This window comes from Gavialis gangeticus, unplaced genomic scaffold, assembly GCF_001723915.1.
Source record: "Gavialis gangeticus isolate Ggan-Ray unplaced genomic scaffold, GavGan_comp1, whole genome shotgun sequence".
NCBI lineage: Eukaryota > Metazoa > Chordata > Crocodylia > Gavialidae > Gavialis > Gavialis gangeticus.
The window spans coordinates 50838871-50859805 of record NW_017729032.1 but is presented as its reverse complement, the minus strand read 5'-3'; the positions used below and the strand labels follow the sequence as shown (position 1 = coordinate 50859805).

The 20935-nt window shown below is 41.1% G+C and overlaps 2 protein-coding genes across 3 annotated transcripts in view; one reads left to right on the top strand and one right to left on the bottom strand.

Annotated features, from left to right (window-relative positions):
* Nucleotides 1–1177: 1177 nt before the first annotated feature.
* N4BP2L1 (NEDD4 binding protein 2 like 1) lies at nt 1178–7704 on the top strand (the record flags this gene model as incomplete). Its single annotated transcript, XM_019523797.1, has 4 exons — nt 1178–1370; nt 2367–2455; nt 3504–3580; nt 6118–7704. Coding segments are annotated over 4 exons (615 nt in total), but the record flags the coding sequence as incomplete, so codon positions are not given.
* A 2103-nt stretch (nt 7705–9807) lies between these two features.
* Nucleotides 9808–20935, bottom strand: part of BRCA2 (BRCA2, DNA repair associated) — an 86393-nt gene continuing 75265 nt past the window's right edge. For both annotated transcript variants that reach the window (XM_019524518.1, XM_019524519.1), the window contains exons 21-27: nt 20758–20879; nt 19113–19314; nt 17595–17761; nt 17359–17497; nt 15978–16237; nt 14402–14554; nt 9808–10626 (exon numbers count right to left, since the gene is read on the bottom strand). In XM_019524518.1, coding sequence (XP_019380063.1) covers nt 9991–10626; nt 14402–14554; nt 15978–16237; nt 17359–17497; nt 17595–17761; nt 19113–19314; nt 20758–20879 — 1679 coding nt within the window. In that variant the 3' untranslated portion in view covers nt 9808–9990. The remainder of the gene's footprint in view (nt 10627–14401; nt 14555–15977; nt 16238–17358; nt 17498–17594; nt 17762–19112; nt 19315–20757; nt 20880–20935) is intronic.

Below are 20935 nucleotides of genomic sequence, written 5' to 3'. Positions count from 1 at the left end.
CTCCCCCACAACCCCCCCCCCAACCCAAACCAAAAAACCCTCCAACCCAATAGCATGCTGGGTTGTATTAACAGGAGTATCACTTGGAAAACAAGGGAAGTGAGTTTTCTGCTTTGTTCAGCATGGGTGCAGCCTCACTGTGTCTAGTTTGTGGCCCTACCCTTCAAGAAGATGTGAATAGCTTGGAAAGTCTAGCAGAGGCTGACAAAAATTATTACTGGTCTGGGAAGCATGATTTATGAGGAAAGGCTGAACGAACTAGGTTATTTAGTCTGGAGAACAGAAGACTAAGGGTGCATATGTTGACAGTTTGATGTACCTGAAAGTACTTTTCTCTGCAGCTGTGAGACTAGGAGCAATAACCTCAAGCTTCAGTAGCGGAAATTGAGGTTGGAGATTAGGAGGACCCTCCTGACTATGAGGGTGATCAGGCACTGGAACAGACTACCTAGAGCAGTTACGGACTCACCATCTCTGGAAATTTTCAGGAAGGGTAAGAGAGACATGGCTGGGACTGATCCTGCCTTGAGCAGAGGTTGGACTAGGTAACTTTAAGAGATCCCTTCCAGCTCTACTTTCCTATGATCCTAGTAAATTAAACAAATGAAAAATTCAGTAGTATAACAAGACATTTGTCAGTAGAACTATTTTGGCATTATTAGAAATAAAAGGAAATAGGAAAATCTTGACTACTCATGTGAATAAGTGAAATAAGATCAGTATTGCAAAGAAAATGGGGTAGGAAAGAAGAAAGAAAAAAAACATGAAAAAGTGAAAGAAACAAATGAAAATTCATATCCTCCTTGTTGTCATCAAACCATGCCCTCCCCCCCAGTCTGTGGAAAAGTTGGTGGTTTCTTTATGTTCAGAAATTCCTTTGTAAAGGAAAAAAGTTGCACAATCGGGTCGCACAATCCTTCCCTTGTGTTTCTGTGAGATTACAGAAAACTTTTTGGTAATTTACAAGCATTTCTCCAGCCAGCTTAGATAACCACATTTGTTACATGTTAAAAGTCCATTGTAGATTTCTCTGTTAATTTAAAGGATGGTATGAAAAATACATAATTTCTCTATTCCTGTGCTGTAATCTTACCAAAAATAGAGCAGTTTCAAGTTCTCTCTAAATTATGGGCTTACGTAATGAAAGCTATATGCAGTCTGCAGAACATTCAGATGACTTGATCTGAAGTTATATGATAAAAGAATATATTTAAAAGTACTAATATTTTACTTCCCATTTTTCAGACAACTGAAACATGAATTCTCCAGTGCTGTGATTCTTAGCACTGATGACTTTTTCATCGAAGATGGCGTCTACCAGTTTGATCACAGATTGCTAGAGGAAGCACATACATGGAACCAAAAGAGAGGTGAATCAAAACAGTTCCTAGTTTTCTTAGAGCATTAATGGACTTCCTCAGTCTATCTAAATACCTGCACAGTCCTCAAAAAACCACAGTGTCTCAGCACAGTATACTGCACTATTTTGATTCTCTAGGAAGAGAGAAAATGTAATCATGTCTTTTGTTGAAGTTTACAGCTTGTCAGTCTTCTAAAAAAAATCACAGAACTTAGAGCGATTGACCATGGGAAGCAAAATATTCTTTATGGCATGTGAAAAATAAATTATGCTAACTGAAAAATACTGATAACTTCATGGTTCATTTTGTTTTTGAAAACTTTTTAAACAGTAAATGTTTATAGAAGTGCAGAAGCTGGACCTGAGCAAGAGGCATGCAAATGGCAGTACAGTGACAGCATGGTAGAGCCGTGTTCGTCCTTCTTTAGATTATAACAGGTTAAACATAAGCCATTGCTTTAAGCTTGAATTTCCATTTGTGACTTCTGTAGTATATGTGTCTGTTGTCAGGAAGTATACACATTAATTATGAAGTCATTCCTTAAGTTCAGGAGCAGAACAAACCATGACCATATTTTAGGGAGATGACTCTGATACAGCCTCATGAGGCAATTGAAACTTGTGAACTTATGTAATGGAATATTATTAAATACCAAATTATATTTGCTAACACTCACGTATCCTTTGTGAATATCTTCATTTCCACTGCCATTGCTCACATTAAGTTGAGGAGTGTTCAAAATACGCATCAACCTTTACATTCTTTTTGCTTAAGTTTTACAGTTGAGCAGGTACATTGGCTGCTGAACATCCTCCAGGAATTTTAAAAGCACTTTTTGGTTACTATCAACTATTTGCTTTGAGCTGGGTATGCAGAAACCCTTTACCAGTGGGTTCACAGACTGCGCAAGGGTCTCTTGAAATAGAAAACTCCTTCAGGCCTGAAAGGCCTGGATCCATCAGTTGTCTGGTACTTTTGAGCTTCACTTAATATGTTATATTGCAGCACGCAAAGCAATGGAGAATGGGAGATCCCCGGTTATTATTGATAATACGAACATCCGTGCTTGGGAAATGAAGCCATATGTGATCATGGTAGGGAAAATTATGACCTACTCTTGTTGTAAATGCTTAGCTATGACATCTAAGATGTGATCTGATTGGGAAAAAATATTAAAAGATAAAAGCAATTATTCCTATTTTTGGTCTTCAGGTAATTCAGACAAGTTAATTCTTTGCTAAAGTAAATAAAGAGGCACTTGTGTACTTGTTTTAGCTAAGTATTTAGTTCAGTGAGAAGAAAGTCACTGGAAAAGATTCAACTTGCCCCATATTCACCAGAGATCAGCCTATAGTGTCCCACTTCCCCAAGAGGAGTCTGCTTCCATAATGTTAATTGACAAGCATATTAAAACCTGAGTTTGGCCTTAGCTCATTTTTTGCAGTATATGTCAAGGGTACACATAAATCTAGAGACTGTGTTTTGATCAGTTTTTAATGGTTCTAGGATAGATGGACTCTGTGATTGCTTTATTGGCACTCTTCCTATTATGGTTTCACAGTGTGTCCCATTACAATCATGCTTATACATAGCTATATTACCATGGGTTATCATATGGTCAAAGTTTATCATTTGGGATCTATTTGGTGTTTCCACACAAGTTATAGGAGGTCATAGTGGTTCTCTGTGCCTGAAATGCTGCTATGAACCTTGTGCTTGTGAACAGTTTCTCTAACGAAACTTCCCAGTCAAGGTTGTGGCCGCTCTAGGATGACTACATAGTAAAGGGATTGTAGGCTAGAGGCTGCTAAACTGTGAACAGGTGGCTTCTCATATTGTCCTGGCTGTTCCTCCTCCTCTTCACCAAAATCACTTTAGAAATACTGAGAGTACTTCAGGTGCCACTTTTCCATTCAAGCAGTTACCAAAGGCTCATTGTATAATTGTGAATGGAAGGGAAGAACATCTGAGGGTTTGTACATGGAAAGGAGCTTGTCCATTCTTGGTGAATATTTGAGAATTGAGATATGAGAATCCCTGGTCCAGGTGATGAGGCACACAGTGAATGTTAGTTGGTGGCAGAAGCCTTCTATAAGAACTAGCTGGTAACACTTTTAACATGTGTACACTTTTCCAAATCAGGCACTTGAGAATGGCTATGAAGTTACATTCCGAGAACCAGAAACACAATGGAAATTCGATGTTCAGAAGTTGGCAAGGTATACTTTTTCCCTCTTAATGAATCTGATTACTTCTCATTTAGTACCATGTTTCAGCTGCAAAAAAACAGGACTGTAATATGCACTTTCCTCTTCAGATAGACTAAGACAGTGGTCTCTAAACTTTTTTGATCGCGCACCCCTATCAGTAAAAAAATTTTGAGCACGCACCCCCAATATATGTATATTTATATAAATATAAATAGAAGTTCTAATATTTTCTTCCCGCACCCCAGTGGATTGTCTTGCGCACCCCTGGGGTGCGTGCACCCCACTTTGGAGACCACTGGTCTAAGAAGCAGTCCAATAATGAACTATTCAAGAATAGTGGAAGGATAATTTAATATATTCAACATCAGAAGATACTAGCTGCCCTGAAGGGTGTCAGGAAAGAGAAATCAGTTTACATTGTAAGCTCCTATTTGGACTGCAAATTATGGGGGGGGCAGGAGGAGAGTAGGAGGAAGAGGAGGGGTATTTGTGCAATGTTTCCTTCAATGGGCTCATGGTTCATGACTAATGCTATGATCTAGACATTGCAGTAATACATAAAACAAAATAATATCTACAGGTTCTGACATGTAATTTAACTACAACATGGCTTCATATAATTTGGGAAGGCAGGTAGTAGGAGAGCAGCTGTTTTAAAAATCAGCAAAAAAATCAGTTCCCAGAGGATTATTTTTATTGGGTCTCAAATAACACATACAAGAGTGTTGTACCCTTCCCTTCTTTCAGCAGTGCTCCCTTCTTTCCTCCCCCTTTCCCTGTCATTTGTATTTAAATTACCTTATTGCTTTTTCTTTAGTATCTGCATTTTGCAAGTCCATTCATACCATCTGATGAGGTAGGCTATGAACCTACCAAAGCTCATGTCTCTCTGAACCAGTTAGTCTGCCAGGTGCCACACTGCCCTGCCTACATACAGGATGGATACATTAGTCCCCAAAGCATGTATGTTCTACCTTGTTTGATCTCATAAGCACAATATTGTTTACTTTACATGATTTTTAGATTATGATGATTTATTTACATGACTATAATAGCTCAGAACCCTTGTCAAGGACCCATGCGGTTTCCCATTGTGCTAAGTGCTGTACACACAAATACTGAGGAGGACCGTCCTTGCCTCAGAGAGCTTGTAGTTCAAGCATCAGGCAGGACTTGACATGGAGAAAAGAGAAAGATGCTTTGAGGATGGGGAAGAATATGGTAGTAAAATAAAGAGTTTATCAGCAGTATATAAGTCTTGGCTCAACACTCGTCTTACCAGTGCCAAATGGAAGTGATTTGCAGTTATGACAGTAGAAATGGGTCTAGTTGGGAGGAGGTATCAAGTATTAATGCCTTGTAATATTTCTTAACTATCTTATGGTTGGTATTTGTTTTATCAATTAGTGAAGGAGCTGGAGATCTCATAGGCTATCAAGCTTACTAAGTCCAGATTCTGTCTTTAAGATTGGCCTTTTAGGCATGCTTCTCGGGCAGAGACTCCAAACCCAGAGAGCCATGGCTTTTTCTTAGCATGAGCCCCCCACATCCCAGCTGCCCTACCATTCCAAAACTAATGCCGACCACCTGAGTCTCCAGTACATTGGGACGTGCCTTCTCCACAGCTTTGCCATTGTTTACTGTTTCACTTCTTGAGGACTTTGTAACCTTTAAAGCAAAGAACACACAGACTTTACTAACACAAAATACAAGAAATACACTGGTCTATGGCAAAGCACCAAACCCCTGTGTACCAAGACCCTGCCTCAGTTTCCACACCCTGCTTGAGAATCCATTGGAGTCTGTGCATCATTCCTGGAGCCCAGGAACCTTCTGCACCCTTTTTTCTTCTCATCTAAACTTCTCTTCTTCTGTTCCAGACTCACCTCGCTATAGAGAAATATCCCTTCTAACACTTCTGTCTTGCTTACTTATGCTTCGCCTGAGGTCCTTTCAATCTTCAGTGTTTCGTGTTTGTTACAGCAAACCAGTTGTTAAATTAGTAACCTGTAGGAGCCTCCGTTGTCCTGCTGGGGCCCTCGATCTGATCTAGACTGTATGGCTGTGCCTCTTTAGACATGGGCAAAAAACAAACATCCCCCTCCCCCCTGCAAACGCACAGACCTTGACACCTGCATGGGTTGGTCACATACTTGTGGGTCCTTTTGCAGATGGATAGACAATCGCTCCTGAGGGTTCAATAGCTTCTTGTATCCGTGTAACAGAAACCATGATGGCAGTCAGCATACACGCTTCCCATGCTTCTCACAGCAGGAGCCATGGACCTTGTTATACACAATTCACCTAACTTTACATCCTGGCTGCCTACAAAAATATTTAGGTTGTGTGTCATAGTGAAGCAGCCAAAAATAGGTTTGAGAAAACAGATAGCAGCCAACTGCAGTGCAGTCAAGTGTTGGATCCTGGCTCTTAGAGACAAGAATGGATGTTTTACTAAATGGAGCAAGAAGTTTAGCAACATCAAGCCAATGCACTTATTAGAGGGTTAAAAAAATTGAATTTTTATGTTCATTTTGATTATATAGAAGGAACACTCATCAGGTCCCAAGAGAAAAAATACAGCGGATGAAAGAACAGTATGAGCATGGTGTTACCATCGAAACTGTGCTTCAGTCTGAACAACCCAGGAGAGATGTTGGAAATTGTAGTGGACCAAATGCAGCTCTCAGCACTGGGGCTTACTCCAATTCACATCCAGCATTTTCAAACAGAAGAGCATATGACACACATACGAGTCAAAGATCATATAACAGGAGAGGTGGATTCCACAACGTATTTTAGTATTTCACCAATGTATGAAAGACGATTTTGCAGTTCTCCAAGCCATTTTTTACTGAGTTTTGGGGGGTTTTTTCATTTTACTAAATCTTTAAATCAGGTATCGATGCTTTTAATTTACATACTGTAATGCAAGATCATTCAGTTATGGAATCTAAGACTACTGAGCCCACAGTAAACTCTTCCCTTTCCCACTAAACCCATGTTTGTTAGTTTCCCTCATTTTGTCACGTCATATCCCTAGACTGTTAATTCTCCAGGGCAGGTTTGGTGCCTGTAACCTGCCATGTTACTTGTATTGCAACTTGTCTCCCAGACCCACTCTCTCTCCTTTTTCCCTCGTGTCCAGTCTCTCACTAAACCAGCCTCTTCTTTGTCTCTAATACTTTCCAGTTCCAACCTTTCTTCAAAGTTCTTGGGACCAAACCCTTGTTCAGGCTGTGGTCATTTCTAGTCTCCTCACTTTCTTACGCCTGGTCTCCTGGCTTCACCATTCTTCTCTTTCTAGCTTTCCCAAACCTTAGCTAACAGTGTACAGTGCTCTTTGAATCCCTCTACTGGTTTCCTGTCTTACTGCTGTAAAAAGGATCAACATAACCATCTGTCCACCCATGTCTTTTGTTACCTTAATTCAGGCTTTTCTTACGCTTCATTTTACTTTCCACCCTGGCTCCTCCATACACCCAGACAATATCTCTGTCTTTATCTGCCAAGTGCTACCTCTCCTCCTTCAGATCCCATTAACAGGCTGTCCTCCCTTTTCTCATTAATAGTCACTGCCTCACTTCTCTTTTCCTGAACTGATAATCTGTATATCTTGCCTTGTACTGTAAAGTTTTAAGAATAGGGGCATCTTTGTTTTAAAATGTAGTATAAATTAGTGCCATCACATACAATGGTTTATTAATAGTGGAAAAAGAAAAAAATATACACAGTGGAGACCATCACAAGCCATGAGAACTTGAGTGATGCATTAAAGACAACTGAATGAGGCACTTGTCTTTCAACATAAATGCTGACAGGGCAGAGCTTTATTGTGTGCAATGTATGCACTTGGTGCAAAACATCTGTTGGGTATATTTAACCATGCATCTTTGGATACAGGGAGACTAGTGTGGCTAACAACATCTGATCTTTTTGTCTATTGTCCCAGGCAAGAACAGGCCAGAATGTTTCTTAATCAGACTGCTCCATCTTGCTGAACCATAACTCACCCACCCTGAGTGTCAAATGGGCATTAAGCTTGGTCAAACTTTCCATATCATGTGCACTCCTATGAAACCGCTTGCAGAGTACAAGGCACAAAGTGAAAATAAAGACATCATGATGGAAAGCAGACTGGTTACAGCCCATGCCAAATCTTGAAGGTGCTAGATGCTCGTTCCATAGCTCCACACTTCAAACCAACAAAAATATGTTTTATGAGTTTTGCACAAAACGATGAGTTTTTAAGAGAGATTTTATCACAACATGCTGCACCCAGGTAGGTTGGACATACAGATGAGAGCTGCTGATTTTACTGTTATCTTGCCCTTTTCTGCCTCCATATTTGTCTGTTTCACACCTCTTCCATTATCACATCTCTGGACCAGGTCCAAGTCCATTATCTTATTTTTTTTGTACAGATTATTATGTACACGTATATATAAGAAACCATCATAAAGCACACAATAACAATACAGTACTAAAGACAGCAGAGCCAATTGTCTTTCAACTTTAGAAAACCAAATCTAATTCTGTGTTTAAAGTCAAGTACTAACATCCAAGTTTAGATGACAGAAACCGGTATTTTAGGTACTCAGATGTGAATTTGCGACGGAGCTGTAGGTGTTCTACCTTGAAAAAATGTGAAGCGTGAGGGTTAAATAATCGAGTGCTGTCAAGTATCTGATCATATGAAATCTCATTCCTTCCCAGCACACCCAGATGGAAAGTAGGGGTGCACCAATGAGGTTTTTGCGGCCACTACTGATCCGATTTCCAGTATAGTGTGTGGAGTGGTAAGTCCATTGCAGGGGAGCAGATCAACTCCTCCCCCACAGTGAGGGAGGGGGCAGGGGCGCAGGCATGGGTCATTGGGGGGGGGATTCTGCTGCTGCTTGCACCCCAGGAGGGCAGGGGGGGCGTGTGGCCCCAGATCTACCTGGAGCGAGCAGATGGGCTGCAGCTGCAGGCTGTGCTGGGCTCTTCTTGCCAGAGGCTGGGCCTGGAACGGGGACTGCAGCCACCCCAAAATTTTGCCATAGCTACCTCCCAGCACCACCGCTACACACAACGCAACCCTGGCTCAACCTGCATCTCCCCCGCGTGGAGCGCAGGATGGAGGTGCAACTTCCCACTGGCCCCAGCTCTTCCCCCATCTCCCTCCACACGCTGGAAAGAGCCACGCACTGCAGCAGAGGGAGTTGCCCCCACAACCCGATGAGCCACGCCTCTGCCCAACGCCCCACATGGGGGAGGCAGGGCTTGAGGCGGGAAGAGCCGGGGCTGCGCTGAGCACGCCAGTGGCAGCCCTGGGAGGGAGCTACAGCTATATTTGGGGTGGCTTCAGCCCCCTCTACAGGCCCCACTCCAAGCCCAGCCCTCAGCGAGAAGAGCCCGGCCCAGCCCGCAGCTGCAGCTTGCCCCAGGTAGATCCTACCCCCTGCCCTGCTGTGGTGCAAGCAGCAGCAGGAACCCCTCCCTCCCGACAATGAACCATGCCTCCACCCCGCACCCTGCCCTGGCTAGGCAGTGCCTGCCTCTTCAGCCCCTCCCCTGCCATGCCCCTTCCCTCCCACATCCCCTTTCACCACACCAGACTTACCAGCTAGCGGCAGCTCTCCATGCTGCTGGGCTCTGCTCCTCAGTGGCTGCACACATGCCTGGCATTTATTGGCCAAATTATCTGCCCCATCAGACCAATTTCTGATACAGCCAATTTTCTTTATATCGGTACTGATCCGATATCGGACCAGTCTACAGTGCACCTCTAATGGAAAGGTATGTTTCCATACTGTACAAATGGCCTAAGTCAGTCATTCTCTCTGACGTACATGGACTTTAAATAAGAGGATAAGGCCACTTAGTTGAGATCCTTCACAGCCATTGTCACATTGTCCTATCAACGTAACAAAATCATTGCTGCCTTCCAACAACTTAACACAACCAAAGCATAGAAAAATAAGGAATATAAACTACACTGGGATTAACACCTCAGATTTTACCTCTTCTGTCCTGATCGGTTTAAGAGAATCCCTGGGATTCTGGATTCAGCCTCTAAACAACCTACACACATTTCTAACTACTCTCCTGATAGTCCAACAAAGTGAACAAGCGTTCTATGCTAAATAATCCCTTAAGCTCCAGATATAGCCTCACTACTGAAATGTCAGGCCTGCAACAACACCGGCATTACTGTAATGCACAAGCAAATAAATGATCTGTAGAGATAATATATTGCAGTGATTCTTACCAAACTCTTGAAAGTTTTATTGCACATGTAAGATTACATTTATTAAACTTTTCCTTTTGAAATAACATTATTGAAGACAAGCAGATACTATATAAATGTTTCTAGCATGCAAAGTGTAAAAATATTCATTTATATCCAAAATATGTACATTATTATGCACTTGCATTCAATAGTATTTGCGTTTTTTACGCCTTTGTAGCTTTTTTGGGACTGTGAATAAATTCTCAGTTTTACTTGTATCCTTCTCAAGAGCCTCAGTTCCTTCAGTACTGTTTTGTGAAGCATTTGTTCCTGCAGCAGACATTGGAGAATTATCACGTACAAGGTGGTCTGATGAATCCCTGGATGCAGCACTGATGGTTTTTTCTTTGTAATCAGTTTTCTTTTCTTTGGGCAAATTACACAAGAGTGCTTGTGTATTAATCATTGCAAGTTCTTCATCAGCAATCAAGTCAGTCTCAGCGAGAGGGGTAATTTCATTCGATCTTGTAAGAGCGGTGATGTGAAGAGAGTTGTGGTTTGTTCCCTTCAGTAATTTGCTACACTGGAAATCAGAACTTCGTGGTGGCTGAAATGCCTTTTTCAAAGATGGAGAAACAACTGAATAGACTGGTGTCAATGGGGGAGGAGGAGGGATCTGGCTGAGCAGGTCCATAGCTTTTCTCTTTTTGCAGTTCTTAGGGTGGTTTTCATTAGGAGTATGTGGAGTCATCTTTGCTAAGCCTTGTGGAGCAAGTTTCACATCTGGTTTGCTGACCGACAGTGGGCTTTGATACTTCATTTCACTATTTGGAAAGGATGTCTGGATAAGGAAAGAAAGAAATGTATGATTTTTGTGCGTAGACAAGGCCAGAACCCTTCCCATTCATCACAATTAATGCACCAGACTGGCACTCCATGGGGAATGAAATAACTAAGTAGTAAACTCACTAATCAAAAAAAAAAAAAAAATCAAACACCGTATTAAATTAATTACCTCAATTTGTCACACAAATAATATAAAACTGAATGAATAATATTGTGCACCACATGTTTGAGTGAAAGTGACTATCCATCTCAAACTGAAGTTACTACAAAAAATCAATATGCATGTAATTCACAGCATTTTAAGAGAACATTTGGGTCCAGCATACTGTAAATATACAGTAGAAAAAAAATGGTAAGAGTATGAAAAGTAGGTATGAAAAAGGCAGCAAGGGCAGAGTTCTGTATAATCTAATGCAGTGGCTCCCAATCTTTTTGGACTGTAACCCTAATTCAGGGACCATAACTCGAATGCTTGTTGGCTTATGGTCACGTCATATACAACATCCAGCCTGAGTCCAGCTAGGGTCATGCCTCTAGGACCTGCAACCCTGTTTTCCAAGACAGAGTTCTTGGTTCCTAGTTCAGGAAACATTGCTCTATTATACTGTATTTACTTGAATGCAGGATGAGGTTGTCCCCCCCAATTTAACATGGGGGTGGAAAAACCCCCTCATCTTAGATCTGAGTACAAGTAGAGGAGGGGGAAGGCAGCTGTTGTGGCTCTGACTGTAGCTGTGATGCCAACCTTGGGCTGGAGTTAGAGCTACAGCAGCCACCTGGTTCTGCCTCCCTCTCTGCCACCAGTTACCATCCCCAGCACCAGCCCTGCTCTGGCCTGGAGTATAGAACACATTTGGTTCCAGCCCTGGCCTGGCCACACAGTAGTGGTTGTGGTGGCAGCAGGTCTGGCTCTAGAGCTGGGCCACAGTTGCCACCACTGCTGTGTGACAGGTGGGGGCAGGCAGAGGGTAGGAAGCAGGCATGGGGGGTGGGGGCAAGAGTCAAGTGATGTGGAAGGGGGGATGAATTTAAGACGACCCCTTAATAGCTGGATTTTATACATACAATACGATAAACAAATTTATAAATTATCCATATATAGAACCTAATTATTAAGGAGTTGTCTTGTATTCAAAGTCATCTTGGATTAGGGTCAATATGGTACCCTCAATAATAAGCAGTTAGCAAAACCAGAAGGTTTAGGGGAGACCAGCAGCAAGAGGGGAAAAAAAATGTTTTTGAAAACGGAGAGAGATATAATAATCATCAGCAAAATGAAGATAAGGGTCTGAAACACACCTTAAATAAGGAGTGGGCAATTATTTTGGACCGAGGGCCGCTTACCCAGTTTTGGCAAGCTGTCGAGGGCTCCATGGGTAGGCCCGCCCCTTGATAGGTGCCCTGCCCCCTCGTCACCATCTTCGGACCAATGTCCCAATGTCTTGGTCCCATGTCCCAGGGCCAGCACCGGTGGGGCCCAAAGCAGGGCACAGTCTGGCAGGAGTCTGTGGAGCTGGACTGGGCTGCACCCGCAGGGAGAGGGGGGAGCTGGCCCAGCTCCATAGAGCCCCTGCTGTCTGGGACCCTGAGCTCCTGCCACCTTGCTATGGGCCATGCCAGCACTGGCCCTGGGGCAGTGCTGGTCCCGTGTTGCTGCTGGCTCCTGCATCCACTCACACCCAGTGCCCCCAGCCCCATGGTACAGGTTGGGGGTAGCACACAGCCCCAACCCCCTGCTTGCCAGCAGGGAAGAAGCTGGTACTCAGCTTGGGGAAAAGGGGCCCCTTGCCCGCCCTCCCTGCTGCAGGCACTTGCAGGCCACGCAGGGCTGTCTGGAGCAGGCACAGGCAGCCCCATGCGGGCTGCAAGTGGCTACAGCGCAGGGCGCTGGCCATGGGGCAGGCGAGGGGCTGCCTGTGTTTGCTCCAGATTTCTGTTGAGCACGTGCTCTAGAATGAAAGTTTCCAATGCAGAAAAATACTCTTTATGTGAAAGTTTAAAAGTGTTATTCAACTCAAACCATACACAGCACATTCTTCCCTTCCAACTATTTATGAGAACAATACTGTGAAGGACAGGGAGGACAGGATAAGAAGGAAGACAGAAAGATAATGCAATACTTACAAAGGATCAATCAGACTGCCTGCCTATGACAGCCCTACGATTAAAAATCATCTTTTCTTAGTTCTGCTTCTAGCATGCACAATGGGATATAGGACACAGTAAATGAAAAGGAACATAAGTACTGCAACTTGTGATGACTAACACCCTTTTACCAAACACTGCCTCAGCACAGGCAACGCCACTGACTCTCCAGTTCTTTAGAAAGTGAATGAAAGACCCTAGGCACTGACCGTACAGGCCTCCTTATAAGATGCATGTGTAAAACACAAACATAATTTTGGGCTGCATCAAAAGGAATATTGGGCATAGAAAACAGTAAGCAAGAGTGCCACCCTACCAACTGCTTTATCTCTATCCTCTCAGCAAAATATATCTGGAACATTTTAAGATATTTCATAGCTGCCCTATCTTGGGAATTTCTGAAGTTAAAGCAAATCAAAATCAGGTGAAGTGTGTCCTGAAAAAGCTGCCAGGAAAGTTATTTGAGAGGAGAATCACAGAATCACAGGATTGGAAGTGGCCTCCAGGGTCACCTGGTCCAAATTCCTGCAGGAATACTATTCTGAGTCTATGAAATCATGCCTGTCTAGTGCTTATCCAGCCTTCTCAAAAAACCTCCAGTGAATGTGATTCTACAATTTCTCTGGGCAGTAGATTTTGTCATGAAATTTTTGAGGGGGAACATTTTCATAATGACTTCCCAAGTGAGCAAGATTGTCACAGTAAGACTGTAGTCACTGCTGTCAGGGCTGAAACTTCTGTATTAGGTTAAACAATGCTGTTACTCTGCTTGTATGAAAAGTTTAGCAAGAATGTTACCTTATAACCATTACATAGAAGAAAATATTTCCTTCAGTAAGAGAATGGTTGCAGGCTAAACTTGAGCAGATTAATGAAAGCCTTTTACTGCATAGGTACAAGTAAATCTTGATAAAGAGTTTCCATTTTTAGGAAATGTTTTTTAGAACAACTTCTATTCTTCATGTCTTAAGCACTCCCTTGTAAACCACATGAAAAAAACTGCACTGCTTTTTCCCTAATGTGCAGCATTTTTGTCTGTTTTGGTGTTTTATCTTCCATAACAAAGAACTCTCCTTTCATGCTGAAATTTGGAAAACTTAGTTGAATGAAATTCATGTGGTTTCTCACTCAAAGCCCCAGCTTTACAATTTTCTCATTTTCTTGGGCACTGGGAGGGGAAACTCAAGAGTGCTTTTAATACTTTTCCAGACCCTTTAAGAGTAGACTGCGGGACATATCTTTCACTAGTCTCTAAGTTAACGGTTCTCAATGTTTTTGGAGTCAAAGTAGTCCCTAACAGGACTCCACTGGACTCCTTCATAAATTTTGTAAATCAAGGGGCAGTGTTTGCATCCTTGCAGAAGGACCTTCATTCCTTCATCTCCTTTGCATGTGGCATGGAGAGGTGGGGGCACAATGGACTCACAGAGAAACTGCTTAGACAAAGGGTCATTAAACAAGTGCTTGAAACATGCATGCAGCACAGTGAGGATGGACAACTCAGCTGAAGGAGGATGGCTGTAACAGTAGGCATATTATTAAAATAACACTCTAACAATAATAAATTGCTTATATTTGTGCTATCATATTGCTTCAGTTTAAAACTCATACAATTTCAAACTTACATGGTTTTTATTTCCCACACAAAGGCTTGACTTCTGGGAAGGAGAAAGGAAACTTAAGCCACATTCTTTATTCAAGTTAGTCACTTGTGAACCATTTATTTGAAGCAAATTCATCAGTTTGCGTTTTGCATCGTTGCAAAAGGAGTTTACATTCTAGAAGACAGAACGAACAAAAACACAAGAGGGCTGCATGTTTTAAAATGTAAAATGCAACATCTTAGCATTTAGTATTGAAAATAGAAATGCTTCAGGTAGTCCCTGCTTAAGTCCTGGCTAGAAATCCTTCTGGTAGTCCCTGCTTAAGTTCTGGCTAGCAAATGATTGCAATATTATTAATTACATTTTAAAGTGTTGCTACAGTATTTTTTAAAGAAATGAAATACTGGTAAGAGGCAGTAAATGTACTAAGATGCAAAAAGCTAAATACTGATGAGCCTATTTAGTCACTGTAAATGGGAAAGGCTGTTTTTAAAAATTTGTTTTCCTCATGCACCAAATCATTTAAAATGCTGACGCCCAACTCAAATAAGTTGGCAGGCCAGATACAGGCTTCTCACAGGTTGAATGACTGACCTCTGGGTCTGATCTGCAGGGCTTCTCATCACACCTGACAAATGTTGCTAACACCGCAGCAACTGAAGGTGTGCTGCCAATTTGTATGCTGGATGGGGACTGGAAACCAGAAGTTAGGCAGCTGGTAAGGGGTAGGGCAGTTTGGGTGCTGCAGATTACTGAGCCATGGCAAGAAGTCCTCTGGGTCAGGCCCTGAGGGAAATTATCCTGCCAGAGAGAAGCCCCATAGGACAGATAACCCACCTCTGTAGGCCAGATCAAGCCTGCTAATGGTATATTTGATAACCCTGATCTAAAACAAAGCATGCACATGCATGTTTAATATCAGGCAACATTCAAATTTGCTGGAATCCTGTGAACGACTGCAGTAATGTCAATTATTTCAGGTAGCATAAATTAATTCACTCTCTTTTCTATAGTTACTAACCACATGAAACGACTGGGTAACACCACCAATTTCTGCTACTTTTAAGTGCACCAGGTTTTTATGTACATTTGTGCAATGTTGAAAGAAAATATAAAAAGAAAGACAACATGTGCTCGGTTGATTTCTTATTTCCCTTTACTTAAGCCAGTTGAAAAAACTAAAGTCAATAAAACACACTGTAATATCAAATTGTTATTGATAATAAATGGGCTCAAATATACCAAGTACTATGCCTCTCATATCTCAAAACATTCAAGGCAATTAAAAGGTCAAAGACAGGCTCCACATGAAAAGATATTAGATTCTGCTTGGTCAGACGATGGTGGCTATAATGGGGACTTTGGGGATACTACTGTAAAGCTGAGGAAAATGGGAAGACTGCACAAGCAACAGATTCCTTCAGAAAGGAAAAAAAAAACCCAGTCTGCTTCCTGAAATCTCTTCATTCAAACTTCATCCTATCAGCATTAAGCTGTCGTTTGTCCCAGCACTAGCAGTATTAACAGATTCTGTACCAAAAGAACTATATACTAACGACTAAAAACAACTATTACATTAGAAGATCCACTACTTCACCTCTATTGTGTTTTTTAACTCGTTAAATCTTTCTTGAAGACAGCCTTCCTTTGGATTTGCTGAAAATAGAGAAAGGTCTCCAGCAAATAGTGTGGGAATTTCTAATCTGAAATTAGCAGACTGCCACTGAATATTGCTTGCAGAAATCAATGTACAAGGTTTAATGATGTCTTCAACTGCAAGTTGCTTAAGGTCCATCCATATCTTGATTGCCACTAGATTGAGATTTTCATCTGATAAATACACCAGAGTAGTGAAACCTAAAAAAAAGTTAAATTAAATTGAAAAGAAGGATGCAATTTAGGTAGATGTATTCCCACAGATCTATTTTACTTTTGATTTCCCCAGTGTTTCCTTCAAAGGAAGGACACCTTCAACAAATAGGAAAACAAGTATGTGTAACAACTACACAAATAAGAGAATGGTCAACATTGCTTAGGGATGTCATAGGACATATACGTGACAGTTCTCTTAAAAGCATTTAATGTATCCATGAATTTGACTAGTCCCTTTCTGAACTTGGCTGTATTCTGCCTTTACAACCTCCTGTGGCACTGCAGCACTGAGTTCTGCTGCATAAAAAGCCCCTTCTCTTGTTAGCTTTAAATGTTTCTCCTATTAATTTCAGTGGGTGCCTTCAACTCCTGGTATTCTGGGATTTGGGAACAGTTCCCTATTCACTTTGTCCACACCCTTCATGACTTTATAAGATTTCTGCAATAATAGCCCTGCTCAAGTGTTCTTTCCAAACTCTAGTCTTAGCCTTTATTAGTCTGTTCTTGCACAGCAGCTGCTCCATAGCCCTGATGATCTTTGTTGCCTTTCTCCGTACCTTTTCTAGTTTTACTAGATCCTTTTCAAGATGCAGAGACTAGAACTGCACACAGTATTCAAGATGCTAGCGTATCATGGATTTATATGATGGCACGATGATATTTTACACTTTTATTTTCAATTCCCTTCTTAATGCTGCCTAACTTTTTATTGGCTTTTTTTTGGTCACTGCTGCACGAACTGATGTTTTTAGAAAACTATCTATAATGACTCTGGGGTCTCTATTCTGAGTCCCACCAGCTAGTTCAGAGCACAGTAAAAATAAAGCTCATTTCTTTATTTAGGCTTTTCATTGCGCACCCCCTTCAAAATACTTAATGCAAATATTTATCTTAGAAGGCAGGACATCAAGAAACTGTTATTGTTATTTCTGAAGTGTTACGGCTCTCGCATACTAAGGTAATTGGGCAATATTACCAGCTGGGTCTAACTTGCACATTTATATAGACTTAAGTCTGCAGATATAAAACCAAAATCACCTTGGAAGTTTAAAAGAAAATCTATTTTCATTAAACAGGAAAATACTTAGATTCAGCATGTAACACACCTGTGCTCTTATTAACAGAAACTACAAATCCAACTAAGTCAACTTCACCACATGCTGGTTGGAAAGAAAGATCCAACAACCTGCTGAACAGCACAGCATTCCTGGGAATGTAAATCTCTAACAGTATCTCTTGAGAAGCCTAAAGAAACAAAAAAATAATTATTTAAATAATTAAAGGTTACATATACTGTTTATATTTTTAATCAAATAATGCTTTTACAGTAAGAAGTTTTTACCAATAACTGAAGGTACTGAGTTTTCTTTGTAGCTGTTAACTGTACGTTAGCAGTGTCCAATTTGGTCTTGGACTCTGATGTTGCTAGCTGATAGATTCTGTACCGATTTCCTTCTTTTAATTGGGAAAATACATCCGATAATGGGCGCCAGATATTCAGCATGACTGCTAAAAACATAAGATTAGAAATACTAAGTCTGCTACAGCCATATGGATGACCTCAAAGAGCACCTGTACACACCACAGGGCTTAATCCTCATTAAATTAAATAGATTTATAAAATTTAAAAACTTGTTTATTTTGGAGCGTTGCATCAGTGTGTGCACACACTAGGTTTTCGAACAAATTATGCATGGTCCCTGGCCCACAACAGTTCACCGCTGACCTCCCCTGGCCTGGGGCCTCCCACCCCATGCCCTACCACACAGCTGTGGGAGCACAGAGCTGGCAAATAGCAGAATAATAAAAAAAAGCAGAAGCAATTCCAAAGTGGAAGCAATCTGAAGTGGTGAACTACAAAAAAGTTGCAGCGCCATCTGGTGAGCAAAGATGCTCATTACATGTCTGAGTGCTTTTGTGTTTGTATGCAACGAATCCATGGACACAACGCTTTAATTTGCAGTGAGCCAGACTAAACTACGTCCAAGGAGTTTTACTTTAATGATCCAGAAAGACTTTTAAAAAGTGTCCAGAAAACCCCCCTGGGCAAACAGTCATGCCGTTGCAATGCAAGAAAGGGCAAAAAATGTGGCATGTACAAAGACCCAAAAATCTGCATCCTAAAATATCCTCCTTGTTATAACTCAGTGGGGTTCTCAACCTTTCTAGACTCAAAGCATGCCTCAAAAAATGCCAGTTGTCAGCTTTCATTCATTTTTTGACTACAGAAAAACAACAGAGAAATTCTTCTGTTGCAGGAGGAGCGTGAAGTCATCCAAATCTTCATTTTCCTCCCATTTAGAGTTGGAGGTATCCTATTTAGTAAGGCCTTGCTCAATTCAGCCATTTTGGTATAAAGGAATTTACTAGAAAGGCTTTTATTTTTAAATTAAATAGATTTTAATTATGGCATGATCAGTGGCAGATTTGTTATCTGTATTTAATGCTGCTAAACACACTAAACCAGTGGTTCTCAGCCTTTTAAAGCTTCAGGAACCCCCCAATAGGCTTGAGGTACCCCCCAGAAGTTGCTAGGCTCTTAGTTTACTTAGTTGTTTTTTTTTTTAACCATAAAAATAGCATTTTTTCTATTGCAAAGCACTCAATGACAACAGGTCAGACTGTTTCTGACACACTAGATTTCTATTAAAAAACTCTGGGTTTATCTTGTGAATAAGGTTTACGTGCTTGAAAAGGAGGACCCAAGAACTTAGTACTAGTACTGCACAGTACCCTTAAAAGGATCTCACAGTACCGTGGCTGAGATTCATTAGTATAACTCCATTTAACTTTTACCCATTACATTATTATACTGGCCTCTTATTCAAGTGAACAACTCTAGTTTTACATTAGTACTAACCTTTAACTTTTTCTTGTTTTCTGTAATCTACCACACGTAATTTCCACACTGTACACACCTCCCTTATAGAGTAACCATGTTCCTCCTGTTCAATAGACTCTAGAGCCTTTTTGAATTCTGCTTGTATCTGAGTTTGCTTCTTATCATTCAACATTTGTCTGTGAGTATTCAAGGCTCTTAACTGCTCTTCACTGAGATATCCCTGTGTTCACAAGAAGAAAAACCGTTCAACTGCCTGCATGATCACCAAAAATACCCATCAAATTCTAACAAAACCTCTTCTCCAAATACTCGTGTATACAAGATAATTTTTTAATTTTGTTATGGTACCAGAACTTCAGAAGCATATATTATAGCAAAAAGGCCCTCCTGAGGCACCACCTGAATATAGGTAAATATAAGAGTGGTTGGCATCATGAGAGGTGGATATGGCTCATGGACCTACTGGATCTAGCAGCAGAGCCAGAGGGTGTGCCCATGCTGGGGCTGGTCAGTGAGGAGCTGTAGTGGGGCTGGGGAGCTGAAAGTTGTACCTGCATTGTTGCTGTTTCTCCCCACCCCGTGGCTGCAGTGCAGGCACAACTTTCAGCCCATGGGGAACTGAGTTGGCTCGGTCAGCTTCCCAGGCCTGGCTCAGAAGCTGCAGCCAAGAGGTGAGAGAACGAGGAGGGTGGTGGGGGGGAAGGTGGGGAAACTGCATAAACAGCATGGATACAGCTTCCTACTACCAGGCCCCAGCTTAGGGAAGCTGCATGTGTGCCCCAGACAAGGGGCTGGGAGAAGCACAGCTACAGGCAATCCTTCCCCCCTACCTGGCTTACAAAGGTTGCTGGCCCTGTTATAAATCATCATAGATATGCATGACACTATTAGAACAAACATATACAAAGCTACAGATCAGTGAACTTATTATAAATAATCTGATCTTTCAGGTACTTAGGCATGCACTTAGTTTTGTAGCACATGTAACTAGGTGAATGCACATGCATTTAGTTAATCAAGTTGCTAAGTGTTTATTTTCTTGAGGTTTTAATATGAACAAGATGAAGGGAAACAAAAGTATGGAGGATAATCATTTCACTCATCTCTACATAAAGTATTTGGTAAGTTTTAATTCTCAAATAATTAATGTATTTTTTATTACAAAATTATACATATTCATAAAAATAATTTTGTATGTCATAACTTTCCAGGTTTTTAAATTTCAGCATTCACAACTGTCCATGCACCTCTAGAGTACATTTTAATCTACTAGTAAAATAGTTGTTATATCCAATACATCATTTATTTATACATGTATAAATATTTATATATGTTATTTATCTATATAGTAGTAGTGGTCTGTTACAGTGTGAGTATTAAAAATGCGCATATTATATATAAAAAACAGACCACTACTAATTAACAAAACATACAACAGTGATTTTGAATCCTTTATGCAACCTTTTCTTGTTTTTAATTTGAACTTTTGGTAATAAGCATACTGAAGAAGCTGTCTCATATGGAGAGAGAGAGAATTCTAGTTTAAAGGTCACAACATTTTCGGATCTGGCAGCTGCTACTATTTATTTATTTTTTAATTAAGCCAAAAATACAGTGGGTATTCCATAGGCACTCGAGAGTAGTAATCGAAATTAATAATTACCTCCATATAACCAGGATCAGGTGAATTTTGAATTGCTTCATAAAGCTCTGCACCATCTTGCAAAGTCTGAATCTGCTGCCTGGTAAGTGCACACGACCTCAAAACCCTTTTTCTAGTTTTACCTGTTGTTTTTTTTTTTAAAAAACACAACTGAAAAGTTATATTTGGCTGCCACAAA